The sequence below is a fragment of the Bolinopsis microptera genome, chromosome 6 (assembly GCF_026151205.1).
Source record: "Bolinopsis microptera isolate Bmic1 chromosome 6, MBARI_Bmic_1.0, whole genome shotgun sequence".
NCBI lineage: Eukaryota > Metazoa > Ctenophora > Tentaculata > Lobata > Bolinopsidae > Bolinopsis > Bolinopsis microptera.
In genome coordinates this window covers 13,269,933-13,292,900 of record NC_087077.1, presented here as the reverse complement: position 1 = coordinate 13,292,900, position 22,968 = coordinate 13,269,933, and the positions used below count along the sequence as shown (strand labels likewise).

Genomic DNA, 22,968 nt, shown 5'->3' with positions numbered 1-22,968 from the left:
CCTGATCTAAACTGCAAACCCTACCCATTGCTGAGCAAGGCCTTTATCTTCTCCGACAAGCGGGATCATCAATAATGAAGTCTGCTCGTCATCTTCTTACAGCGTTCGATGTCTGTGTGAAGGTAAAGTGGTGATATCCTCTGGATCAGGCAGAGGTCGAGTGTTATTACCTCAGTATGGCTGTTCCACTACTACAGTAATATTCCCGATAACACTCTAACTTCATTAGACAATTGTTCTGCTCAGAACAAATGCTGGACGCTATATGTTTGCTCATCAACAGCCCTATAAAGTAAAATAGGGCTTGACAAGATAAAAATCAAATATATCTGGAGCCAGGACATCAGATATACGTTCATGAGCCATAAATCGGAACTGCCTAACAGTTGGGGCAGCTACACAGGTATGAGGACTTTGTTCGTGCGGTGGAAAAGGTGGGTGCTGCTCACTGCTGCTGTTCCTATAGCCTGTTCGGACTTTCATCCGTGGCCTAGGTCATATGGTGTTTTTCCTGGAAATCACTTTTCTCTACGTTTCATGCTACCCTGATCATTATGAGCCGAAATCATTGTTATGATATCTGGCCAATCACCTTCCCAACTACTTACATTAGCATTTAACAGCCGGATACCGGATTCATTTCGAAACTTTATCACTGTCAGAGTGGAATTTGAATTTAAAAAATTGTCAAATTGTTATTATTTTAGATAAGAGGGTAAAAAATAAAATGTTAATTACGTAATCCCCCCCCCCCCCTCGTAATCAACCGTAATCATTTGGGAACCCCCTAGGCTGATTACGTTATATGTGAACGACCCCTAATCCCATACTATCACCAATTTCTAATCGTCAAAACAAGCGTCGAAATTCTGGATTACAAAACAACGTTTTATAAGGAATTGCAACTTTTCATTCCTGCTCGTTGCCATTATTTTTTAATCCCCCGGGGAGAAGGGAGTGTTTTCGTGTTCTTAAATCATCACCAATCAATTTGTCGTAAAATTTTAAGTTAGAATGATCGCAGGTAAAGTTCTCAATAATGTTGGTGTACTTAAGCACTTTTCTCAGAAAACGTAATTTTTAAACTTTTTATTTTAGCGTGTCCCAATATTACAACCAGTGTTTCGTCACAACAGTATTAGACTAATTTTTGGTCATGTTTTTGATGACCAGTGGTTTGAACGGGTCATTTTCATCAGAACATGGAGCTTTTGCCGATGTGGCTGTACTTAAGCACTTTTCTAAGAAAACGAAATTTCAAATTTTCTATTTCAGCGTGTCCCCTATTTACAACCAATGTTTCATCACAACAGTTTAAGGCTAATTTTTCGTTTTACTTTCGATGACCAATGGTTTGAACGGGTCATTTTCATCAGAACATGTAGTATTTGCCGATGTGACTGTACTTAAGCACTTTTCTAAGAAATTCAAACTATAATTTGAGATTTTGAGGCACTTTCCGAGAAATTAGGATGATGAAACCTTGTCAGAAGTCTCAAAAGTCGACAAAGTACCTTAGAAACATAGTGGGTGCAGTTTAAATTGGACAGTAGCTAGCCCAGAGCAATTACAGAATTGAAATCTTTAACCTCAATTTGCACAAAATGAACCTTGTGTTACTTAAGCACTTTTGTCAGAAAACGGCAGAAATGGGCATTATATTTTATGAATTGTTTTACATCTTTTTATTCTGTAAAAATGTGCTAAAATTAAATTTCTTGTTTCATTGAAAATTTCTTGTTTCATTGATTGTATATAATTATTTAAAAAACTTTATTTGGTTGTTCGTTTTTTATTAATTTGTTTGTTTGTTTGGGGACTGGTTTGTAAGCCAGCCAATGTTTACGAATATAATATTAATAACTTTATTACATAATTATAAATATATATCATAAATAAATCAAATCTGAAACACAAATTTGCACGCAGTCAATAAATTTATAGAAAAAAGAAAATGAAAATGAAAAAAAAAGGTTTATTGATAAAAACAAAATATGGAGCACTCTGTGCTTCCAACAGCCTTTCAGACTCGCGCTAAGTTTGTTAGGGACTGATTTAGGATATCGTAGATATTGCTATGCCATGTCATTAGTTTGGATATGTAGTGTTTGTGATTGTTGAAATCAATTAATTACGGTTTGTGCTGATAGGAAAATAGTGATAGTGGGGAATGTGGCAGTGTAAATATGGACCTGGAATTTAGGATGTGTGGCTTATCCATTAACATTAGTTGCCGCTAGTCTGTGATCAGTTTGTTCTGGTTTTTTTGTGTGCAAATATATATTCATAGTTTAATTTTGTAATATCATATAATATAGTACTTAATAATAACCATATGACTAATAACTGATTTACTAATTAACTAATTTACTAATTCACTAAACTGATATAATGACCGTTGTGTCCAGTAACTTTCAGACACGTTGTGACCTTCTTAGACCTGGAATATTATGTAATAAGAAACTGGGCCACGTGTCATCGTCATTTTCACTCTGCAGGTTCAAGAGCATGCGTTTTGTAGCCGATTTAAAAAGGTTTATGGAAAAAAGTGTGGGTAGGGTGCTTACATTTGCATTTACAGCATAAATTGAGAGTAAAGGTCCTTTGAAGAACATCGAAGATCTGAAATGTGTGGTGTTGTACTCGGCTAACCAGGATGCTGCAGTCACGTGATCTGAGTTTGCAGTGGGTGCATTTTCTGGGATAGTCATACAGATTTGTTGAGGGACTGAGCTGCGGAAATGTTTGATTCGGTGCATGAGAATTAGTGTGTTTTTTACAATAACACTGTGCACCGTGAGTATACCATTGTTATTGAAAAATTGTTTTGTGTGTTCTGGCAGTCGACCGTCTTTGTAAAAGTAATTAATGTGACCTGGCATTAAGATTATAATATTTATAAGCCTCCGTTTTGAAAGTTTTCAATTTTAATACATCCACATTTCTATTTAAGATTCAATTTTGTGTATAAATCAATAACTGGCCTCCAAAGCCGCGCACTTATATCCAAATTTTTAAAATAAATTACAATCTTACCTAAATTACTATTATATCATAATCTATCGTCAATTTTAAATATTTACAATGCAACATTTCATTGATCTATAAATAATAAATAAAATTGGCATACTATGTTATTTGACATTTGTCCTTGACTGCTAATTGAACTGTGAAAGGACATACAACACACCACTCAAAACATGTACAAAGCTGCTTCGAAAACCAAATATTTACTCCTCTACAAACATCTATGGACGGGAAATTCTGACTTGCTGACTTAAGGCAACTTCATGGTCTGAGTATCGATGCGCTGTCTCCATAGAACTCTAACCACCATAAGTCCAACCTTTTCTCCAGTTTGGTTGAAACCCATGTCAGCTCCTAAGCTATCAACATAAGTCATGGTTGATCTTCCCCTACTCTGCACCCAATGAATTGGTTCCCAAAGTAGCAATCGGTTTTCGATTAGCCCTGAGTACCGACATGCTAGTCGCATCCTGAGCTATTGGATCTTCATAGTTGCCCTCGGCAGGTTGCCATAGACTTCTTTGTTGGTTTTGCAATGATTCCAGTCTACATTTTGTGAAATCCTAAGCATTCTAGTGTTCTGTTATCTGTTAGCGTCCTTGTTTCAGAACCATCTCAGAGTATTGACTCCAAAGTAGCAACAAAGAGACGGATCTTTAGTCCTCTCTTAAGGTCAGACTTCCATGATATATACACAAAGATAGTCTGCTCATAATGTAGCTGATATCCACGACAGGCTCAATATTACAGCCATTGCCATACCAGCATCAAGTGACCATCTAACTACGGGGGGGGGGGGGGGGGGGGGGGGGCCAACCATATTAAAGTATATTAAAGTATATCCCCGGGTCAAAATCGGAAAAAATCCTACATTTTAATATACTTTAATATACCTACAATTAGAAGATTTATATTTTTCGTTAAGATTTACATGATGAACTATATTTTTCACTCAGATTCGCAAGATAAGCCTGTTTAAGGACTAGTACATGAATTTCCATCCAGATTGGTCAAAAATTGGCTGAGCTATGAGCTTAAAAAAATATGCCCATATTTGGGCATACGCTTTTGCCCAAATTGGCTTTTGCCCAAATTCGATAAAATTTCAATACTTTTTAATGAGACTAACTCTATGTGAAAGATATAACTCAGTGTTTGTTGAATATAGTGGATACTAAGTAAAAAGACCTCCATGAACAAAATTGGAAAAATTGCACATAATATCTCGGTTCGGAATACTAGCCAAAATGACTTCATTAAAATTGAAATAACTCCATCAGTTTTCAATATTTTTTCAAGACCTTTTTGGAATCGATTAAGAATTGCATTTCAAGCTTATTTTGGGCAACAATTTTTGATGTAGGCCTCCAAGGAGATAAGGATATATTAAAGTATATTAAAGTATATTAAAGTATATTAAAGTATATCCCCGGGTCAAAATCGGGAAAAATCCTACATTTTAATATACTTTAATATGGTTGGCCCCCCCCCCAACTACAGTGAATATTCAATAGACTGGCCAGTTTCTGCTTTTCTAGAAAGATCAATTTTTGACCGCTGCAGTATCATTTAAGATTTATTACATTGACAGTAATTGACACAGTGGTGTAATGTGTCATATTGGTGCACCCCTGTGCCCACAGGAGGATAAATCAGGGTTTGACTGTAACTAAATTTGCTCAATGCTGATTTTTTGTTGTTATAATAGATATTTTGGTTGATTGGTTGATTAACTTACTACTACTGTAGCAAGAAGTGACAAGATTTCCCCAGGCCATGCCTCATGTGAGTGATCTTGATTGATTCTTGCTCATCTTTTGGACACAGTCTTATTTTATCTTATTTTATCTTATTTTATCTTATTTTATCTTATTTTATCTTATTTTATCTTATTTTATCTTATTTTATCTTATTTTATCTTATTTTATCTTATTTTATCTTATTTTATCTTATTTTATCTTATTTTATCTTATTTTATCTTATTTTATCTTATTTTATCTTATTTTATCTTATTTTATCTTATTTTATCTTATTTTATCTTATTTTATCTTATTTTATCTTATTTTATCTTATTTTATCTTATTTTATCTTATTTTATCTTATTTTATCTTATTTTATCTTATTTTATCTTATTTTATCTTATTTTATCTTATTTTATCTTATTTTATCTTATTTTATCTTATTTTATCTTATTTTATCTTATTTTATCTTATTTTATCTTATTTTATCTTATTTTATCTTATTTTATCTTATTTTATCTTATTTTATCTTATTTTATCTTATTTTATCTTATTTTATCTTATTTTATCTTATTTTATCTTATTTCAAATCATGTTACTGCAAGATAAACTGTTAGTTTTAAGATCTGACTATTAAGAACTAATTGTAACACTTTTTAAACGTGAGCTGTTTTCAGGGTGTAGCAGACAAGCAGTATGAACAGTATCTTAGTCTTCTGTCTCAAAGAAATAGGTTTCCTTACACTTTTGCTTGCAACTTTTTTGAGAGCTTTATTTTTACCTTGTTTCACTTTTAGAGTTCTTAAGAAAATCAGGAGAAGCGTATTTTTTTTTGGTATTGATGAAAATTTAATCAAGCATTGATAAAAGTGATGATGGTTCATGAATTACTGTTAGCAAGCTTTATGCTTCTTCTCTCAAGTTACATTGTTCAATGATTGATGATAAATGTTAAATAGGTTTCTGCGAAAGCTGAAAGAAAAGCCTGCAGATCAAAAAGCTCTTGAGAGACGAGAGCAGGGCTTCACTCTTTATATGAATGGTGCTAACAACAACTCTGCAAAACCCACTAACTCTGTGAAAAGTATGCATGTTTTGCTTTTTTATTAATAATATGCCTTATCATAAATAAATACAGCATAAACTACAAGTTATTGAAATAATGAACAAAAATTCCTAAAGAATGTGACCAAGAGCAAGTGAATAGTAAATAAAAACTAGCTTACTTACTATGGAAACAATCTCTTTTGGTAATTACTGCGGCATAATATAAATTATCTGGTAACACAACATATTCGTTTAAATCGAGTTTTTGAGGCTTCCCTTGTATTTGGCTTATGATTATGCATAATTAAGAAATTCTTGATAATATTGGGTTAGATACCCCAATATTATCAAGAATTTATTATCATAAATCATAATGCTCCTTTCATCACCTCAACTAAATGTTAACACGTAGAGGCAATACAGCTGGTGATAACTGTTGTCCTGTCCGAAAGTCACAAAAGTAACCCATAGAAATCTACTCAAAATATTGAGTGATGTAAAAATTAGCTTTCTCTAGAATTTTCAAATCGATTGTTGTCCCCACATCCAAGTGTTATATTTCCTCCCAGATGCGTCTTTTTCTAAATTCTGTGGCCAATCCAGCTGCGCAGCGAGCAAGCTGTGGCAGGGGTCTGGGGGCACAGCCCCCAGCAGGGTCCAGGGGCGGAGCCCCTTGGCAAATTTTTGCGAAATAGGGTATTTTAGACGACATTTGGCATTAAAGAAATTTATAGGACTGCAATAAACTGGGATTGAAAAGAATCAAGTACTCACGTAAATTTGGTAACTTCACAACAGCAATCTGCATTCTCCAATCAGAATATTTCACTGTGTTCCAAAACTGACAGGATGTTCCTCTTTGATTTTTATACAATCGAAACATTTTCTTCAAAAATTTCCTCAATTAATTTGTCTTTATTCCAAAAAAATATTTCGAAATTTAGGAGTAACTTCTCAAAAATTTCCTCTTTTTCCTCCCGTTTTTTCCTCCCGAAAAAAAATTTCCTCCCAGGCTGCCTGGCAAGATGGCGTGTTTCTGGATGTGGGTTGTTGTCAGCTTGATTATAGTGATACTAAGTTCACTATCCGTAAAACACTAAAACAAGTTCGTCCGTCTTGTCTAATTTCCTCATATCCGAGTGCCGAATTCATTCATACAAGTGATTCAAGTGCTGCATATTAGTACCACAAGTGCTGCAATTGCGTTATTGGATTATCCGGTATTCTGCGTAGATGCAATTTAGACAAAGATGACGACAATGATCATAGCAGCGTTGCCCTGGCTACCGAATTATGCAACTATAATTTATCTGTATGGCTATTGTTATCATATCAATCCGATAGTTGACGACCATTATGACGTGTGCGTACTATTATATATCATAACCGAGTTAAGTAGAAGTAAAATTGAACATTGTTAATGTTGAACCCTTAAATAGGAGAGATTTAATTTACAGAGTGACACTTAATGGGACATTATTTGAAGTCTAATTTGTTTAGTTCCATTGACCATCGTGAAACTCAATAGTTAATTCTAATATCTATTAATTATTACACTGTGAATTTGTATTGATTCCTGTGAAAAAATGAAATTGAAAAAGTAACCTCATATATTTTACAGCACCAAGAAGGAGGGAGGAGCTGCCACAATCCAACCAATCTGTGTGAGTATCAGACTAAGAAACATGTTGTGAACTATATTATTACGTGTTCTGAAATTATTGGTTTCGGTTTTGTGCTCTGCTAATTATTTATAAGTGCAGGTCATCTTGTCATGATAATGATCCCTTCCACAAATGTCTTCTTCTTCTTCTGATTGGTCGACTCACAATACGTCCCCATATCTCCAACTCCTGCTGCTGGAGAGAGAGACTCCCAAACTATATACCACATATTCATATTTATCATATTAAATATCGGAAACATACTCCTGGAGTCTTGAAGCTCTGTTACCACCACCCCTGGTGCAACGGAGAGACAGGGACTTCCAGGGGTGGTCGTGGCCTGCTATGTGCAACTCGTAGGATATGCAGTGTTCCTGGTGGGTGTTACTTATAAATCTGGTTAACGGGATCGTCAAACAGTTGATACACAATTACCTGGGTGTTTAACTGGGAACTTTGTCTCTGGTCCTCGCTTATATCGAATCACACAGTATCCTGCAGTTCCTGAAAATGTCCCTATTTTTAAACCGTCCATGAATATAACATTGCCGAGTGCGAATTCTGGTTGATCCCGACCTGTAACGTTACTGAAAACCGCTCGGAGTTTATCGTTGTTTTGAATTTCCGATCCAAAACTGTGGTGGTCTAGATGTTGTCCGTGATTCTACATTTCAGGGCTGGTGTGTCTGAAATTAGTTTTTCTATTTTGTATTCGTGGGATTTTTAGTTCCCTGATCTGTTAAAATAGTAATTAGAATTCCAGTTTCCGTTAAGTTGCAACGTGTTAAATCCTGGGGTTACAAAAGACTGTTAGCCTGTGAGTGTGTTAAATCCTGGGGTTACACGAGACATGTTAGCCTGTGAGCGTGTTAAATCCTGGGGTACACGAGACATGTTAGCCTGTGAGCGTGTTAAATCCTGGGGTTACACGAGACATGTTAGCCTGTGAGCGTGTTGAATCCTGGGGTTACACGAGACATGTTAGCCTGTGAGCGTGTTAAATCCTGGGGTTACACAAGACTGTTAGCCTGTGAGCGTGTTAAATCCTGGGGTAAATTAATGTGGTTCTAGCGTATTTTGATATTTTGAAATAACCTAACGTTACAAACTAAAGTATTTAAAAGATTTACTGCATGTTTCAGTAAATCTACAGGTAGAAGTAACAGATTAAAGAAACATCTGTTATTGAACCTACCTATTGAACCTATTGATAGGTTTAGAAGTAGACATCTTCACGGCCATCACGCAAACTGCGGACCACCTCCTTGACTGCACCAGTCTATTATCGAGTTAGAGTTTCTGCACTGTATCCAGGAGTAGGGGGCTTGTCTGGAAGGGTGTCTAGGAAGTTTCCAAGAGATGTCTTGAAGCATGTCAAAGTCCTTTGAGTATTGACAATTTTGGGGAGAACATTCCAGAGTCTTCCAGCTCTCACTGCGAATGAGTGGTCGTAGGTGGAGTGTGCAGCAGCTGATGCTTTTGTTGTGAGAGAAGGGAGTATAACTTTAACTCCCAGTCTGGCATTCTCTCTGAACTGTACATCTAGGTCATTTGGACATATACCCTGGAGAACTTTCCACAGATGTATGATGGTGTAGCGTTCTCGGCGTCTTTGCAGTGATGCAAGTTTCAGTTCCTTCAGTCTATTCCAATAATCAGTGTCTCTGAGCCCTAGAATTCGTCTAGTGAACTGGCGTTGTATGCTCTCGATAGACTGGATATCATAGATCTTGTTTGGATTCCAAAGCGGGCAGCAGTACTCCACTCTGGACCTTATCAGGGATTTGTAGAGCTGGAGCATAACAGGTGTTGTCCTGTCTTTGAATACTCCAAGAACCCAAGATGCCATCTGACGTGCCTTGTCAACCATGATATTGATATGTGGTGTCCAGGAGTAATCATCGGACATGTTGACTCCTAGGTCACGCACTAATGGGCTTCTTTCTATGACTGATCCATTTGGAGTGGTGTAGTTTGTGATGTCACTCATAAATGGCAGCTCCTCTGAAAGTGATTTAGAGGCCGGTGTTCTATAGCAAACAAGTTCAAACTTGTTTTCGTGCAGTTTCATGTTGTTGTCCTCGGACCAACGTATGATTCTGTTTAGATCTTCTTGAAGAAGATTGCAGTCGTTTAAAGTCGATATTTTTCTGCCTATTCGGGTGTCATCGGCAAAACTGCTAAGTTTGGAATCTTTCACGTACTGATCTAGATCGTTGACGTAAAGAAGAAAGAGGATTGGACCAAGTACAGTCCCCTGTTGTACTCCACTGATAACCGGCATTGGCCTAGAATGTTTTCCATCAACAATGACCGTTTGAGTCCTATCAAGGAGGAATTGCTCAATCCATTTGTACAGATTACCTTGTATTCCATACGACTTAACCTTTTTAAGAAGTAGGGAATGATCCACCTTGTCGAAGGCTTTAGCATAATCAAGGTATATCACGTCTGTTTCGGAGCTGTCTAGGTAGTTGTTTAGGATGTAGTCCATGTGTTGTAATAACTGTGTAAGACAGCTTCTACCTTTCCGGAAGCCGTGTTGCTTCTTAGAGAATATGTGATTCGACTCCAAGTGCTCTACCATGTTCTTTCTTAGTACTCTCTCAAACACTTTTATCATATGGGAAGTTAAGGAGACAGGTCTATAATTTCCCGGGTCTGTTTTGTTTCCTTTTTTAAACACTGGTGTGATATATTGTTCCTTATAGACTGAAGGAACTTGACCATTTCTGAAGGAGTTCTCCCAAATGATCATCAGGGCTTCTGAAAGCGGTTGTTTGCAAGCTTTCAGTATCCTTGCTGTTTTTACTACCTTAATTTATACAAATCAAACATTATGTATTATGATATTGTTTGACGAGATATACTGTTTCAGGGAAAGACAAGCCAATAAATCTAGGAAAGGCTGGACTCACGTTAGTTATATTTTTGAATATTTTCGTATCCTCCTTTTTAAAGACGCCCGTGATATCTTGCAATACCGAAATATTTATAAAATTAACGAAAGAATATATTCGGAATTCAACACATTCTAACGATTAATAGAACTGTAAATTTCGGTAGGAATCTATTGACATAGCAACTGAGACAGGACGGAGTATTCATATCAGAGCCGATGGTAAGCACTCTCGTGAGAGATATTAAGAACTGTTCGAATTAAAAATATAATATAGTGCGGTTTCCAGATTTACAACTAAACAGATTGCATTATTAACCATTATCTGTATTTATTATTGCTTCTTCGAGAGGCAGTAGATAATTATTATCTGTTGATTTCATTTCAGAGCTGAGTTCATACGTAGCAGATGAGGATAAGGATGATGATGTAGAAATTGAGGTACTTTTTTATTGGAATGAAATATTGGCAACAAATACATATTTCATAGATCTTTCAAACTTTGAGGCAGGCCAATTAAATTCAACGATTCATTATTTTCTAATGCAGGCTAAATTGCTGCACACGCCACCCTCCACCGTGGGGTTTCAAACAAACGGTAGAGTCTGGTGAACTAGAATAGGGAAATTGTGTTAGAGTCTAATAAACTTAATTCAATCAACTGGTTCCTGAAAATGACATAGTTTTCAATCATAAAAAACTGCATACACTCCTAATATATGACCGCCTATGGCCTAATGCCTAATCTACTCTATTCTCATAGCGGTAATGATATGTATAATGGAAGAAAAACGGTAGATTCAGTTTGCATTAATGATTGAAATAAAAGGTTGCAATAACGTTAATAAATAATAACCATTATAATCATCTACATCGTCAAAAGGGTCTACTTTGCTTATAACTAGCAAAATTAGTTTATGAAAAGTTTTTATATTAGCGCTGTGTACGGTAAAATTGACGAGCGCGCCGCGCAATGCGTGCAGCGTGTTGTTTGATTTATCGCTTTGTTTTGATCCAAATTACCGTTGCAAACTTGATTAATCTTCCCGAGTAATGGCTAATGGGTTTTGACAGTCCAATAAATTTCAATCCAAGCATGGCAACGGATGTATGATCTGTTAATATGGCAGCTAATCCGCGATAATCATAAATGCATGACACTGACCGCCGACGATATATTTTCAGAGGGTTGCTGTTGCCTGTTAAAAGTTTACAAATAAATAAAACGCATCTTTGACAGATACAACTTTGTTTGGTGCATTTTAAAAGTCATTAATTGATGTTTGAAGGGCGGAAAGTATTCTATACTGTTATCAGTGCAGTCTGAAAACTTGATACAATTGATCCGACGAACTGCTGAGAGATCACAGTCTGTAGGCGCCCTAGGCTGTAGTTTATGTGGAATGTGACTTCATGAATCTTGGTGCTAAAATCCTTTGTTACAGGAACGAGCTGAGAAGGATTATTTGTCTGGTGCTTTAGTCGACTCAGATTCAGAAATAGAGGAGGAGGACGAGGAGTTCAATTTAACATTCACAATGTCCGATCTTAAGGTTTACTGTCTGTTATACTTATATGCTTTCAATTACTGACTAGTAGGCAAAATAGATAACAAATCAGTGGATGTAATTACAGAAAGTAACAATTAAAATGGTGCCGGTAATTTTCAAGTACGACGGATGGATCGAGAAAATAAATTGTTCCTCGTAAAATCTACCGAAAAGAGAGATACGATACTAAGAGTATCCAATTGTTTTATCACACCCGTCGTTTAGGTAAAGAATAAAGGGGAGGGAAAAAACTAAAATTCACATATTCTGTTTCAGAAAGTAAGAGAATCGTTGGAAAGATCAACAGACAAAGACATCTCTGAAAATGTTAGAAATCTTGATACTTTTCCGTTGAAACTAAATTTTTAATCGGCATTAATTCTTGTTTTGTTAAATGTCTTCTATAGAGATCTGATCTCACTTGATCACACAACAATCCACCAGGAGTATAGCTCAGAGGATCTTGCGTCTGAGGACAGCGAGATTGAAGAGGAACTGAATGTGTCCGATCAGAGCTTTGAGAGTGAGGAGGAGGAGGAAGTTCCGGTCTCCGAACCAAGGGTCAAATCTACAGACATATTTGTGCTAGAGTTCAACAAGCCCCGCAAAACAGTACGTCGTAGTCCTTATTTCCAAATTTCATCTATTTACCAACGATTTTCTTTGTTTTATATTGTTAATACCGATCTCTTTCAACAGTCGAAAATTCCCAATTCGTTAATTTTGCTCTTGTACCATAGTTCTGCTCCTGCTGTACCAATAATACCACATTTGCCTTTATTACAGGTGTGCGCTAGTCCCATAGTGAGAGGGAACAGGAATACTGTGGTCCCTAAAACAGCTCCCTCTGGGACAGTCTCTGTTCCTAGAATCAATCACGGAAGTGGTCTTATCAGAGATCTTTCTGAAACTCAACAGGTACGTTTTTATATTCCTGTTTTATTGCATAGTAATTAATTAGGAATAGATTCAGTAGGAAAGGTGTCGATGATCATGTTAGTCCATACGCTGATAAAAACATTCCAATTACTCAAATGATAATTGCAGGATAATGTAATGATAAACCAGTGTGTGAAGGACGCTATAGCCCGAGAGAACCGATCGCACAGTGTTGGTAGTATGCGACACAGCCCCCTGCACAGCCAACCTCCCACAACTTGTATTAACAGTTAGTGTTAATATCTTAGTTATATTATCTGGACGGGATGTTATGTACTCGAATATTAATGAATTTCCCCAGTTTTCTGATCACATTTTTAAAAGATTTTATTTTTTTGTTTCTTTGCAGCAGTTAAAATACATATGTTTTTACAGGTATTGATTATCTCCATTTCCAGATTTGAATGTTGGTATGTCTCATGGTGCAGCAGAGAAGAGGAAGCGAAAAGAACCTGCAAACGAATCCCTCACGAATGAGACACTGAACATCGTCACAAATAAAGTAAGTTTAAAAAAAGTTTTTAATGGGTACCAAATTTGAAAAGAAATGAAACAATATTGATTTGATTGATCATAGAAGTAGAACTAATAACGAGTGACATAAGATGAATATGCGATCGTAAATTTTGTCCATAATGCCTAATAAAGTAATTAAAATCCCCAAAACCAGTCATTTGACCCTTAAAACAAGCACTGAAAAGCGATGCTGAAATCAAACTTTTCGGAAAATAAATTTAACTATAAAATTGTACGATGTGATAAGCACAAATCCTCAATCTACAACTTTATTTTTAAGTCCGTGATGAGTCGTTATCTCAGTGATTAGGTAGAACACTCGCCCTGCACAGGCATTCTGGCTGACAGCAGCACAATCGGTGTCGTAATAGCACTGTTCACCGTCCAGGTAGCACCATTCTTCACAATCTGCACCGCAGAACGGTGCGAGTAAGTTGTTCGCGCACTTTCCATCGTTACAATTCCTCCAGCACGACCCCATCCAGCATCCGTAGGAGCAGCCGTGTTCACTGTCACACTCATAGGCATCACCGTAGGCACAATCTGTAATATAATTGATATGTAACTTATCCATTTTGTTCCGTAATGACACTGGGGGCAACCGGAGTTGTACGATTTATGAGGGAAAAGCTTGAGGTGCTAACTTGTATTATTTAGCCAGATGATGCTTTTTATACAAAGTTAACATGATAATAACACTAGGCTATTTCTTTAAATAATGCTTACTGAGATTAATAGAATGGTAACGTAACTCAGTTATAATTGAAAATTTTAACTCACCAGCAGCTTGACCCAAAGCAACGATGAGGCCAACAGAAAGGATAAAAAGCACAAATTTAGTCGCCATTATGAATAACAAATAATAATGATTATCTCCAATTGAACCTGCTTATAAAGCAGCATTTTAGTTGGTATTTTTTAAGCTGCACCTTAGAATGTCATAGGTTATAATTAGATAAAAATATTTATCTTAATTCTATTAATTTTGACTGTCGCCAGATTATCATTTTAGCAAATCATTTGCCTCATTTCAGTTCAGAAACGTGATTTCAGGTGAAAGGGCATACAAAATCGGCTGATCGACAATCTAATCTACAATTCGTCTTTTAAAATATCTTATTTTAAGCATATATTCTAATTACAATACGTAATTTCAGGTAAAGGAGATGAGTGCGAGAGAACAGAGAAGGTTGCTAAGAGTTCTAGAAAGACTCGACACTGCCACCCCCATAATGCAGAAGATAGGAACCCTGCAGACTTCAACCAGTTCGGAGGGGTCCACTAATCAATTAACGGGTTAGTTCCAACAACTTCTCATTGAGAGCTGATGAGCTGTCATTCTTCTGGTTAAGTTTTTGCCGTACGTCTGATAAAATCATTTTAAATGAATGACTTGCAGAGTTCTTTTAAATGAATGACTTGCAGAGGTTTCCATTTGCAGTTTGGCAAATGACCAGGATTGGCATCATTTCAAACTAAAGAAATTGTGAGTTTCATAAAGTCTAATTATTCTAAAATTCCAGATACGACAGTTTCACTGAAAAGGCATGATGTCAGTAAGTACACCCAATTGTCCACTTTTCGACAAAGAAAAAAAGTGTTTTCTGCGTTTTTGGGACTCATGACCGTCGACAGAGAATTTTTTGTTTTCAAAACTAGTACATGATTGTTAAAACATTAAAAAGTTGTTCATTTTGTTGATGCGACTTCAAACCATCAAATTACAGGTGCTTCAGTGTTAGGTACCAGGGTAGAACTGAGAATAGTGAGTAACTGGGGCCACGCAAGAAAAGTGGGTCTCACTCAAGTTACTTTCTTTGGGCCTCAAAAAGAAGTTGTAACTCCCTTTTCTGTTAAATCAGCAGGTGAAATTCCATGGTGTTAAATCTGTAGCCAGGGATTAGGGGACGTAACACATTTGAAGAACTATAATTTAAACTCTATTATTCTACAACTAATTCTAAATATTATCTAATTCCGACACTTTTCAAAAGTCTGTACAGGAGCAGTGGATCAGGCGTACGGGCGGAATATAGAGTGCCTGCTGGACGGACAGTCCCGTACAACTAAAGAGGAGCACATGTGGTCCTGTCCTTATCATTCCGGACAGAAACTGGTCCTTGTGTTCACACTTCCCTCTGATATGCCGGTATGTTGAGCTTTTAGCGAGGATATAGAGAGATAATAATATATAAAGATGAACATCTTGTTTATCTGCTTTTTGTATGTTTATCTGCTTGTGTTAAATCTCCTGACTAGTATTGTGACCAGTTTCATCACAAATACAATGATTATATGGGCCAAACATCTACTCTGGTTTTAATATCGATGTATCATGATGTATTATTACTCGGAACTGAGTAAAACTTATTGCAGCTAACATCGTGTCATGTGTGGAACTATAACAAACAGATATCAGAACTAAACGTTGGAGTTAAAGATGCGGAGTTGTATGTTGCTAAGCAACGTGTCTGGTCTGGTGAGCACTTGCCTGTTTAAAAAGAAAGAAAAAGAAACTTTCTTATTCACTTTATAACTTACATGTTACTGACCGTCAATCTTTCCACGGTTTATAGTTTGCAAGCTGCAACAGATTTCTGTCTACATAGCCCTCCAATCTCCATGGGATCCAAATCTAGGACTTGAGACTTCAAAAGGGGTCACTGTCAACTGAAAGCTCAAATTGACAACCCCAGAAGACGAAATTGAGAAATCTGTACTTTTATATTGTGGTAGAACAGCTGAGTTCGAAATTGCTAAATTGTGTAAAACCGTAACACTCGCCGTACCAGCTCTCGAGTTTAATGTTTACACAAATCTTTGGTAAACAGCTAGACTCTCGGGTACTGTTCCCACTATCCGGCAACAGACAATGTTCGTCTTGGATCTATGATCCAATACCTTTGTGCGACACTCAATTGTGTGATTTTGTTGCATCACGGCCCTGCTTAACCTGAGAAAAGGGCTTCTCCAATTAATCATATTGTGACAAATTGAATAAGTATGTCTTTAAACTTTTGAACATATCCACCGAATAACAAATTTTAACAGGATTCAAGTTGTAAAATAAAACACTACGATAATAGGTTTTGTTATTGTTAAATCAATCACTCATCTTCTACCATCACTATGTTAGTGCCTTCCACTTCCAGCTCATCATCACTTCCTAACACGTGTTGACGTGTTATCTTTCAAGCAATCCTTTCTTAGAATTTCAAATCCTCTAATATTTCTTTCGAGTCGAATGCGTTCTATTTTTACTGCTGATGCTATTCTCTAATCCACATACTGACTGAAATTTCATATGAAAAAATAGACCTTAAATCGCTCTTCCTTCGATTAAAAAATCACACAAATAAAGTGGGCACAAATTTACCGTCGGACTGTATTTATACATTACGATTTACGGGTTTTTAATAATCTTGCATTTCTTGTTGTGTGATTTTGAATCATTGACATTTAACTAATGTTAACTTCTATGAAAAAAGCAATCACTAGTCAAACCTTTTAAAGTACGTGTCCATAAGTGTGGTTTAAATTTCATGTAATAAGGTAGTTGTATAATATTTGAATTTCCTAGTATCTATGTACGAGAGTACGAGGTAAACATCTTTCTGCAATCTTCTTCCTACTTCTCAGAGCTATGTGAAAGCTCCATTTTCTCCGAATCAATGCTCCTCTTTCTCCGTACAATTGTTGGGTCGTCTGATCCTGTACCTGACATTTGTTAATTCTACTATCTTTCATAAGATTTCCTTCTTGGATGGGTCTCAGTAGTCCTGACATTTGTTTTTATTGTTTTTAATTAGTCGTTAAGCATTTATCACATATCAATCCACAATTAGTATTATGATTATCAATTATCTTTCGACAATCGCTAAAGATGAGAGTTGCTTCTTTCTAACATTTTTATTTAGACCGTGCTTTTTAAAACTTTCAGCGGGGCCAGGAGTAGAGAAAATTCTTGAATTTGAAACAGCATTTGATTATGCATTTTTAAAGAATTTCCGCGACTCCTCAAGCCTGTAACTTTTGGGGACTGTGAACTTTTCCCCTCCTTCGTAGCACAACGAAAACTGCCAAGATAGTTATCCAGTTTGTTACTTTGATAAGTTTCCCCAGTTCATGTTCATCTCTCCTGGTACTCAGTTTTTTGAGCCTCTGAATTTTATTCGTAACGTGACCTAGTCACATTTTGGACAATTTTAACCCCCCTCCGTAATCAGTTTTACACATAACTATTGTATACAAATTACACTAGCGTAATCATTTATAAACCCCCCTCCCTCAGTGATTACGTAATTTGTGAACGACCCCTTACTGCACTAACTACTCTGGTGTCTGAAATCCCTTAAAATCAAACGCATCACTATAGATATTCTGATTACATAATCACATTATAATATGTAGATATTCAGTATCTCAATATAAAACTACATCACAACAGAACACATGTTATTCAGAATCAGCATGAATCCTGATTCCTAATACCATGCTAAAATAAGACATCATTATATAGTTTGCTGTGGAAACACTTAGTTGGGTATAATAACGTGGTGTCATTTTCAAGTGTCTAAGTAACCTTCAGTCTATATATTTCTTGTTGAGTTGTTCATTGTCAGAACTCATATAATATACTAACATAACAAGTCGCGGCAGTGCCAGCTGCTACCACAAATTAATTGAGTCACTACTCAGTATGTAAATTGAAGAGTGTTATACAGCTGTTGTCAACTGTCTCGTTCTCGCGAATTTGCTCTTATTTTAATCTGAATTTGCTCTGATTTTAATCTGAATTTGCTCTTATTTTAATCAGACTTTGCTCTGATTTGCTCCAATTAAATTACTATCACCTAGTATAAATTCACAGTTTCCCAAAATGGAATCCCAAAAAGGACAGGAGTCTCAAAAAGAAAGACAAGTTTCCCAAATGGGATTCGCCGGTTGGCGGCCAACGTATCTCCGCAGATTCAACAACCCTACCATGTTTACCGCCATTTTCTCAGTGAGCAGTTTCTTTCTCATCGTCCCCTACGGAGTCCTGTTAGTTATCCTACCAACCTTGGAAAGGGTTTTTAACTTGAACTCTAAACAAACAGGACTAATTCTCATGTTCAACGACATATCAGGAGTTATTGCCTCGGTAGTCATGACAAACTGGTACAGTGCCAAAAAGATTCGGTGGATCGGGATTGGTAACTTACTGATAGTTGCTGGATATCTTTGCCCGGTGTGGACTACATTAGTTATTGAATATCCAGCACCTCAAACTGCTGAATCTCACAACATGTCCTCTTCACATAACCTGTTGTGTGAGGGTAGAGAGCAGGAGGGTAGGGACTGGGCTAACCGGAATCATAACTACTATTTCATGTTCCTGTTCGGATTCTTCTTGCAAGGTTTCGGAGCAAATGCCCCTCTAACGGCTGGTCTGACCTATCTGGACGAAATATTTCATCAAAAACATTTTGCTATTGCCTTATCGGTAGTCGCAGTGTTTTCATTTGTAGGATATCCATTCGGGTTGGCATTAGGATCTGAATTTATGGGCTGGCACGTGACATTGTCAATGCCTGAGGGGATGACTGTAGACAGTGCTGAGTTTGTTGGGGCTTGGTGGTTGGGAATTTTGATTCCCTCTGTCGTCGGATTTTTCCTTGCATTCATCGTTCTGCTTTATCCACAACAGATGCCGGCTGCAAACGTTGTTTTGGCATCAAAGATCAGACACGGGATCGCTACTCTGAAAGAGAAAGAAGAAGAACTCAATCAGTCCTTTGTTGAAGTGACAAGAAGGATGATACCGGACTTTCAGCGGTTACTGAGAAACCGAGCTCTCAACTATCTTGTCCTGGGAGAAGTGTTCTTCTCACTTCAAATTGGTTTGCAGGCTTACGAGCCTAAAATTTATGCCAAGTTGTTCAGATTAACAGATACCACAGTGGGCCCTATTCTGGGGATATTTCATGGTGGTGGCTTTATTTTAGGTATTATAATGGGAGGACTGTTGGTCAAAAGAAGGGATTGGAAGCCTAAAAGGCTGACTTTCATCTTCTTCACACTTTCGCTAGTATCCATACCTTTTCTATTCGGAGCGCTGTTGAACTGCCCTATGGACAAGCCTCCCATCGCTGTGGCGTGTAACTACTCTGATTGCAACTGCACGACTGAATTCTACGATCCAGTGTGTGATGATATCAGTGGTGTGACCTACTTCTCACCCTGCTTTGCTGGGTGTAACAGGGTGGTTCTCAATACTATTCACGATGAAATCAACCCAGTTTGGGGCTGGGGAAACTGTTCATGTGCAACCTCGGGGATAGTTCATCCTGGAGAATGCGGCAGTACCTGTTCGGAAACAATGGCAATATCTCTAGCCATAACCACCATCCAACAGGTCATCCAATATGCTGGTTTTGTGTCCCTGAATGTCGTATTTCAGCGAATTGTTGATGAGAGTGATCGGACAATCGCACAAGGATTGAGGCAGAGCGCTCGAAAGGCACTGGGTACCATCCCGTCGCCTCTACTTTTCGGCTGGATGATTGACCGATACTGTACCATCTGGAAGACATCTTCAGTAGACGGTTCTCGTGGAAACTGTTGGGTTTATGACACTGAAACCATGATAATTTGGTTGTGTGTAGTGCAAGTTGGGCTGCGACTTCTCAGCAGTTTGTTTTACTATCTCTGTTGGTCGAACTATCCCGCCGATTTGAAGGAAAATTCTGCGAAAAATCCTCTAATTCAGACAAACAAACGTGAATATTACTCATCAACGTGCTCAACATCAATGTGTGCTGAAGAAGAGTGAATGATTATCATATTCGACCAAACAAGAGATAGCTGAGCTAGCAAATTGGCATTGTATACAATATGCAAAGAGCTGCAGGCTATCTAAATGTTCAGAATTTGTTTATAAACAAATTTAATTTTAAGAAGTTCTATAAATATGATCACAATGAAAGCGTTGTCAGTAGCATACAATCTTTACTTAAGTTCTAAAGTGAGATTTATTTAATAATGTTTACTTTTCAACGCTTTATTAGCAATTAAATTATGTAGCGTTTTGATTTCAGTGAAATCTAATTGTGTAGCAGATTGATAATGATGATGTTATCGATTAGCAAATTAAAGACCAACGGTCGCAGGCATTGATCCTGCAAAGGACAAAGATGCAAACGAGTAACATCAGGAGTTTAGAAATGGTGTGACACACTATTGGTGTCAATGAATAATGAGTACTAATTACCTTAGAGATTATAAATTTACATTCCAAAAGGTAGTATAATGACAATTGTGTCACAACATTAATTCTCTACATTCTGAATCGGCAATTTCCAATTTTGCAAGTATGAGCTTATTATCTCTTAATTTTGGTAATGTCCACTCCCTCTTATCCGGGCAATGGGTCCGCCATGACACTATGCAGGTCGTGACTACAAAATTGAATGTAACTTCAACTTTGATGGTCATATTATCATGGTCAAATTATTTTGGTCGAGATCAATTCAATTAGTAGCAGCATGAAGCTTTATTCATTGAGATATATTGCTTTCGTAAAAACTTGGTTCGTCCAAATCATCATTTTTCTTCGCTTCCTCCTATCCTTAGTTAAAATCCATACATCATAAACACGATAAAGCAAACCGCACGTGCAGTTTAGATGTCAAAAGTCTGTTCATGATATGATAATGATACTGATAGTCTTTCTCATTGTTGAAATTATCTTTAACAGGTGAAATCGCGAAAGGGTGTGGGAATCAGGTGTTCGAATACGCTACTGTCATCAAACTTACTGAAGAAGATGAAGAGGAATTAATTTCTAAATCGTACGATCAAGTAGAGAAGTGTGTGTTAGAAAAAGGAGCTAACAAGAAAGTGAATGAAGCTAGGAGTGAGTCAGTGGAGATGAAACTGTGTGACAAACATGTCAACTTGGATGAACTAATAGTCGTTGGGTGAGTTAAACTATCTTTATCCCTCCCCTTACAACCCTTCAACCATTTAGGACTTAAATAGCAAATGAATGTAGCTTATTCTACAGAAATACTACAGGGTGGGCCAAAAGTCAGTACCCATACGTTGGCCTTAATAGCTCCGCCGTGTTTTATATTTGAGAGCTGTTGCTTTGCAGATGGCATACTGTACTTACTGGTTCGAGGATTCCGTCGTCAAAATTTGAAAATTCGAATATTTTAGACCACGCCCATTCAATATTAAAACACCTATATTGTTTTCTCTGAACATGCTGAACGCCTAATGTTTTCAGAGACGGTAGATTATCAAATGTTGCATATGATCTGAAAACATGAGGCAAAACGGAGTAGAAATGACGAAGTTATCAAGCATTTTCTGTATCTCGTTAACAAAATTGACTGGGTGATTATGTGACACCGTGACACGACACCTTAATTGGGCACCCTTAACAATTCCCATAATGTTTAACGGGGTAGTTAACGGGGTAACCTTATCACGTGATTAGGTAAACCAATCACCTGATCACACGTAATGAATAAACTCGTTATGCTTCATATCTCGGTAATCTGAGAAGCTACAGTTCTAATTCTTTCAGGACAAACGTAATTCGAATGGCCAAACACAATTCAATAACATTTAGCTTGATCCGACTATCCAAACTATAAAATAAATGTGAAAATGAACTTCCATTTGAAAAAAATGAACGCGAATATTTTTCGAGTTGACAAATTCCTCGAACCAGTGGTGGTACTAAGTCATACCAGAAAGAAGTATTTAAATTGGGCACTCAGTGACTCAGCTATAAAGTCCAACGTATGGGTACTGACTTTTGGCCCACCCTGTATATTTTCAGATGATCTTGAAGTTTTCAGAAAGCCTCTGAGAGCACTGAAAATTTCACTCCCTAATTTCGTTTTCGTGCATACTTCCTCAACAATCGATTCCTTGTTTTTATTAACACCCAATCCCCTTTTTTATTTTAGTCGGAGTTCCAATAGAAAAGACATGAACGTGATCTTAAACGGGGCTGTCAAGGTACCTTTTAACTATTTTACATTTTATCCTTTCCATATACCGAATTAAGATGATCTAAAAGTAAAATAGACTGAACGACGAACGTTTTCGTATTCTTAGTCAATTTGATTAAACAGACGAGATAGGAGTGACGCTACTTTCGTAAAAGAACACAGTGGTTATGAACGCAGAACGAACGCTGGCATTAACCCAATTTGTAATTATCCTTGTACGGTCTCGACTCTCATACTTATCCTTTTCGTAATGGGGTCTAATTTGGGGTAACTCTGTATAGTAAATCTGTTACCAAGGGTATAAGGAAGACATTTACCCTTTAACTTTTAATTTCTGAGCGTAACCTTTTATTGATCCTTGAGTTCTGCGTACTGTTACATTTTGTGCCATATAGCCATTTCTTCGTCATGAAAGAGTCTGGTAGTGAAAAGAAAATAGAAAAGGTAGGCTGATAGAAAGTCAAAGTGAAATGCTGATGACCGATTTTATTTTTAATGCAACCGCAAAGTTTTAAGTTTCACATTAGTTTGATTGCAGATGAAGTTAACGTCGGTCAATGCCACACCCCGGTGTCTACC

The 22,968-nt window shown here is 37.0% G+C and overlaps 3 protein-coding genes and 1 long non-coding RNA gene across 7 annotated transcripts in view; 2 read left to right on the top strand and 2 right to left on the bottom strand.

The window, feature by feature from the left end:
- LOC134816330 (transmembrane protein 11-B, mitochondrial-like) overlaps window positions 1–20,878 on the bottom strand; it is a 36,113-nt gene extending 15,235 nt beyond the window's left edge. The window contains exon 1 of the mRNA XM_063825129.1: window positions 20,869–20,878. The gene's annotated coding sequence lies outside the window, so the exon portion shown is untranslated. The remainder of the gene's footprint in view (window positions 1–20,868) is intronic.
- Window positions 1–22,968, top strand: part of LOC134816303 (katanin-interacting protein-like) — a 57,507-nt gene that overhangs the window by 13,591 nt on the left and 20,948 nt on the right. Inside the window, exons 2-21 of one of the 4 annotated variants that reach the window (XM_063825086.1) lie at window positions 4,777–4,812; window positions 5,444–5,499; window positions 5,726–5,850; window positions 7,435–7,477; window positions 10,356–10,395; window positions 10,544–10,598; window positions 10,765–10,817; window positions 11,822–11,929; window positions 12,203–12,253; window positions 12,371–12,538; window positions 12,713–12,844; window positions 12,974–13,094; window positions 13,264–13,367; window positions 14,539–14,677; window positions 14,905–14,937; window positions 15,109–15,246; window positions 15,385–15,530; window positions 15,758–15,860; window positions 21,120–21,342; window positions 22,345–22,396. In XM_063825086.1, coding sequence (XP_063681156.1) covers window positions 4,804–4,812; window positions 5,444–5,499; window positions 5,726–5,850; window positions 7,435–7,477; window positions 10,356–10,395; window positions 10,544–10,598; window positions 10,765–10,817; window positions 11,822–11,929; window positions 12,203–12,253; window positions 12,371–12,538; window positions 12,713–12,844; window positions 12,974–13,094; window positions 13,264–13,367; window positions 14,539–14,677; window positions 14,905–14,937; window positions 15,109–15,246; window positions 15,385–15,530; window positions 15,758–15,860; window positions 21,120–21,342; window positions 22,345–22,396 — 1,899 coding nt within the window. In that variant the 5' untranslated portion in view covers window positions 4,777–4,803. Of the gene's footprint in view, window positions 1–4,776; window positions 4,813–5,443; window positions 5,500–5,725; window positions 5,851–7,434; window positions 7,478–10,355; window positions 10,396–10,543; window positions 10,599–10,764; window positions 10,818–11,821; window positions 11,930–12,202; window positions 12,254–12,370; window positions 12,539–12,712; window positions 12,845–12,973; window positions 13,095–13,263; window positions 13,368–14,538; window positions 14,678–14,904; window positions 14,938–15,108; window positions 15,247–15,375; window positions 15,531–15,757; window positions 15,861–21,119; window positions 21,343–22,344; window positions 22,397–22,968 lie in introns of those variants that run through there. The other 3 variants (XM_063825084.1, XM_063825082.1, XM_063825085.1) reach the window with 3 other exon arrangements.
- Window positions 13,471–14,266, bottom strand: LOC134817528 (uncharacterized). The gene is made up of 2 exons (XR_010160527.1): window positions 14,162–14,266; window positions 13,471–13,924 (listed from the first exon to the last, which is right to left on the bottom strand). It is a non-coding gene; the product is annotated as an uncharacterized LOC134817528 (long non-coding RNA).
- Window positions 18,256–20,728, top strand: LOC134816314 (solute carrier organic anion transporter family member 4A1-like). The gene has a single exon (XM_063825112.1). The coding sequence runs from the start codon at window positions 18,261–18,263 to the stop codon at window positions 20,193–20,195; it is 1,935 nt and encodes a 644-aa protein (XP_063681182.1). The 5' UTR covers window positions 18,256–18,260; the 3' UTR covers window positions 20,196–20,728.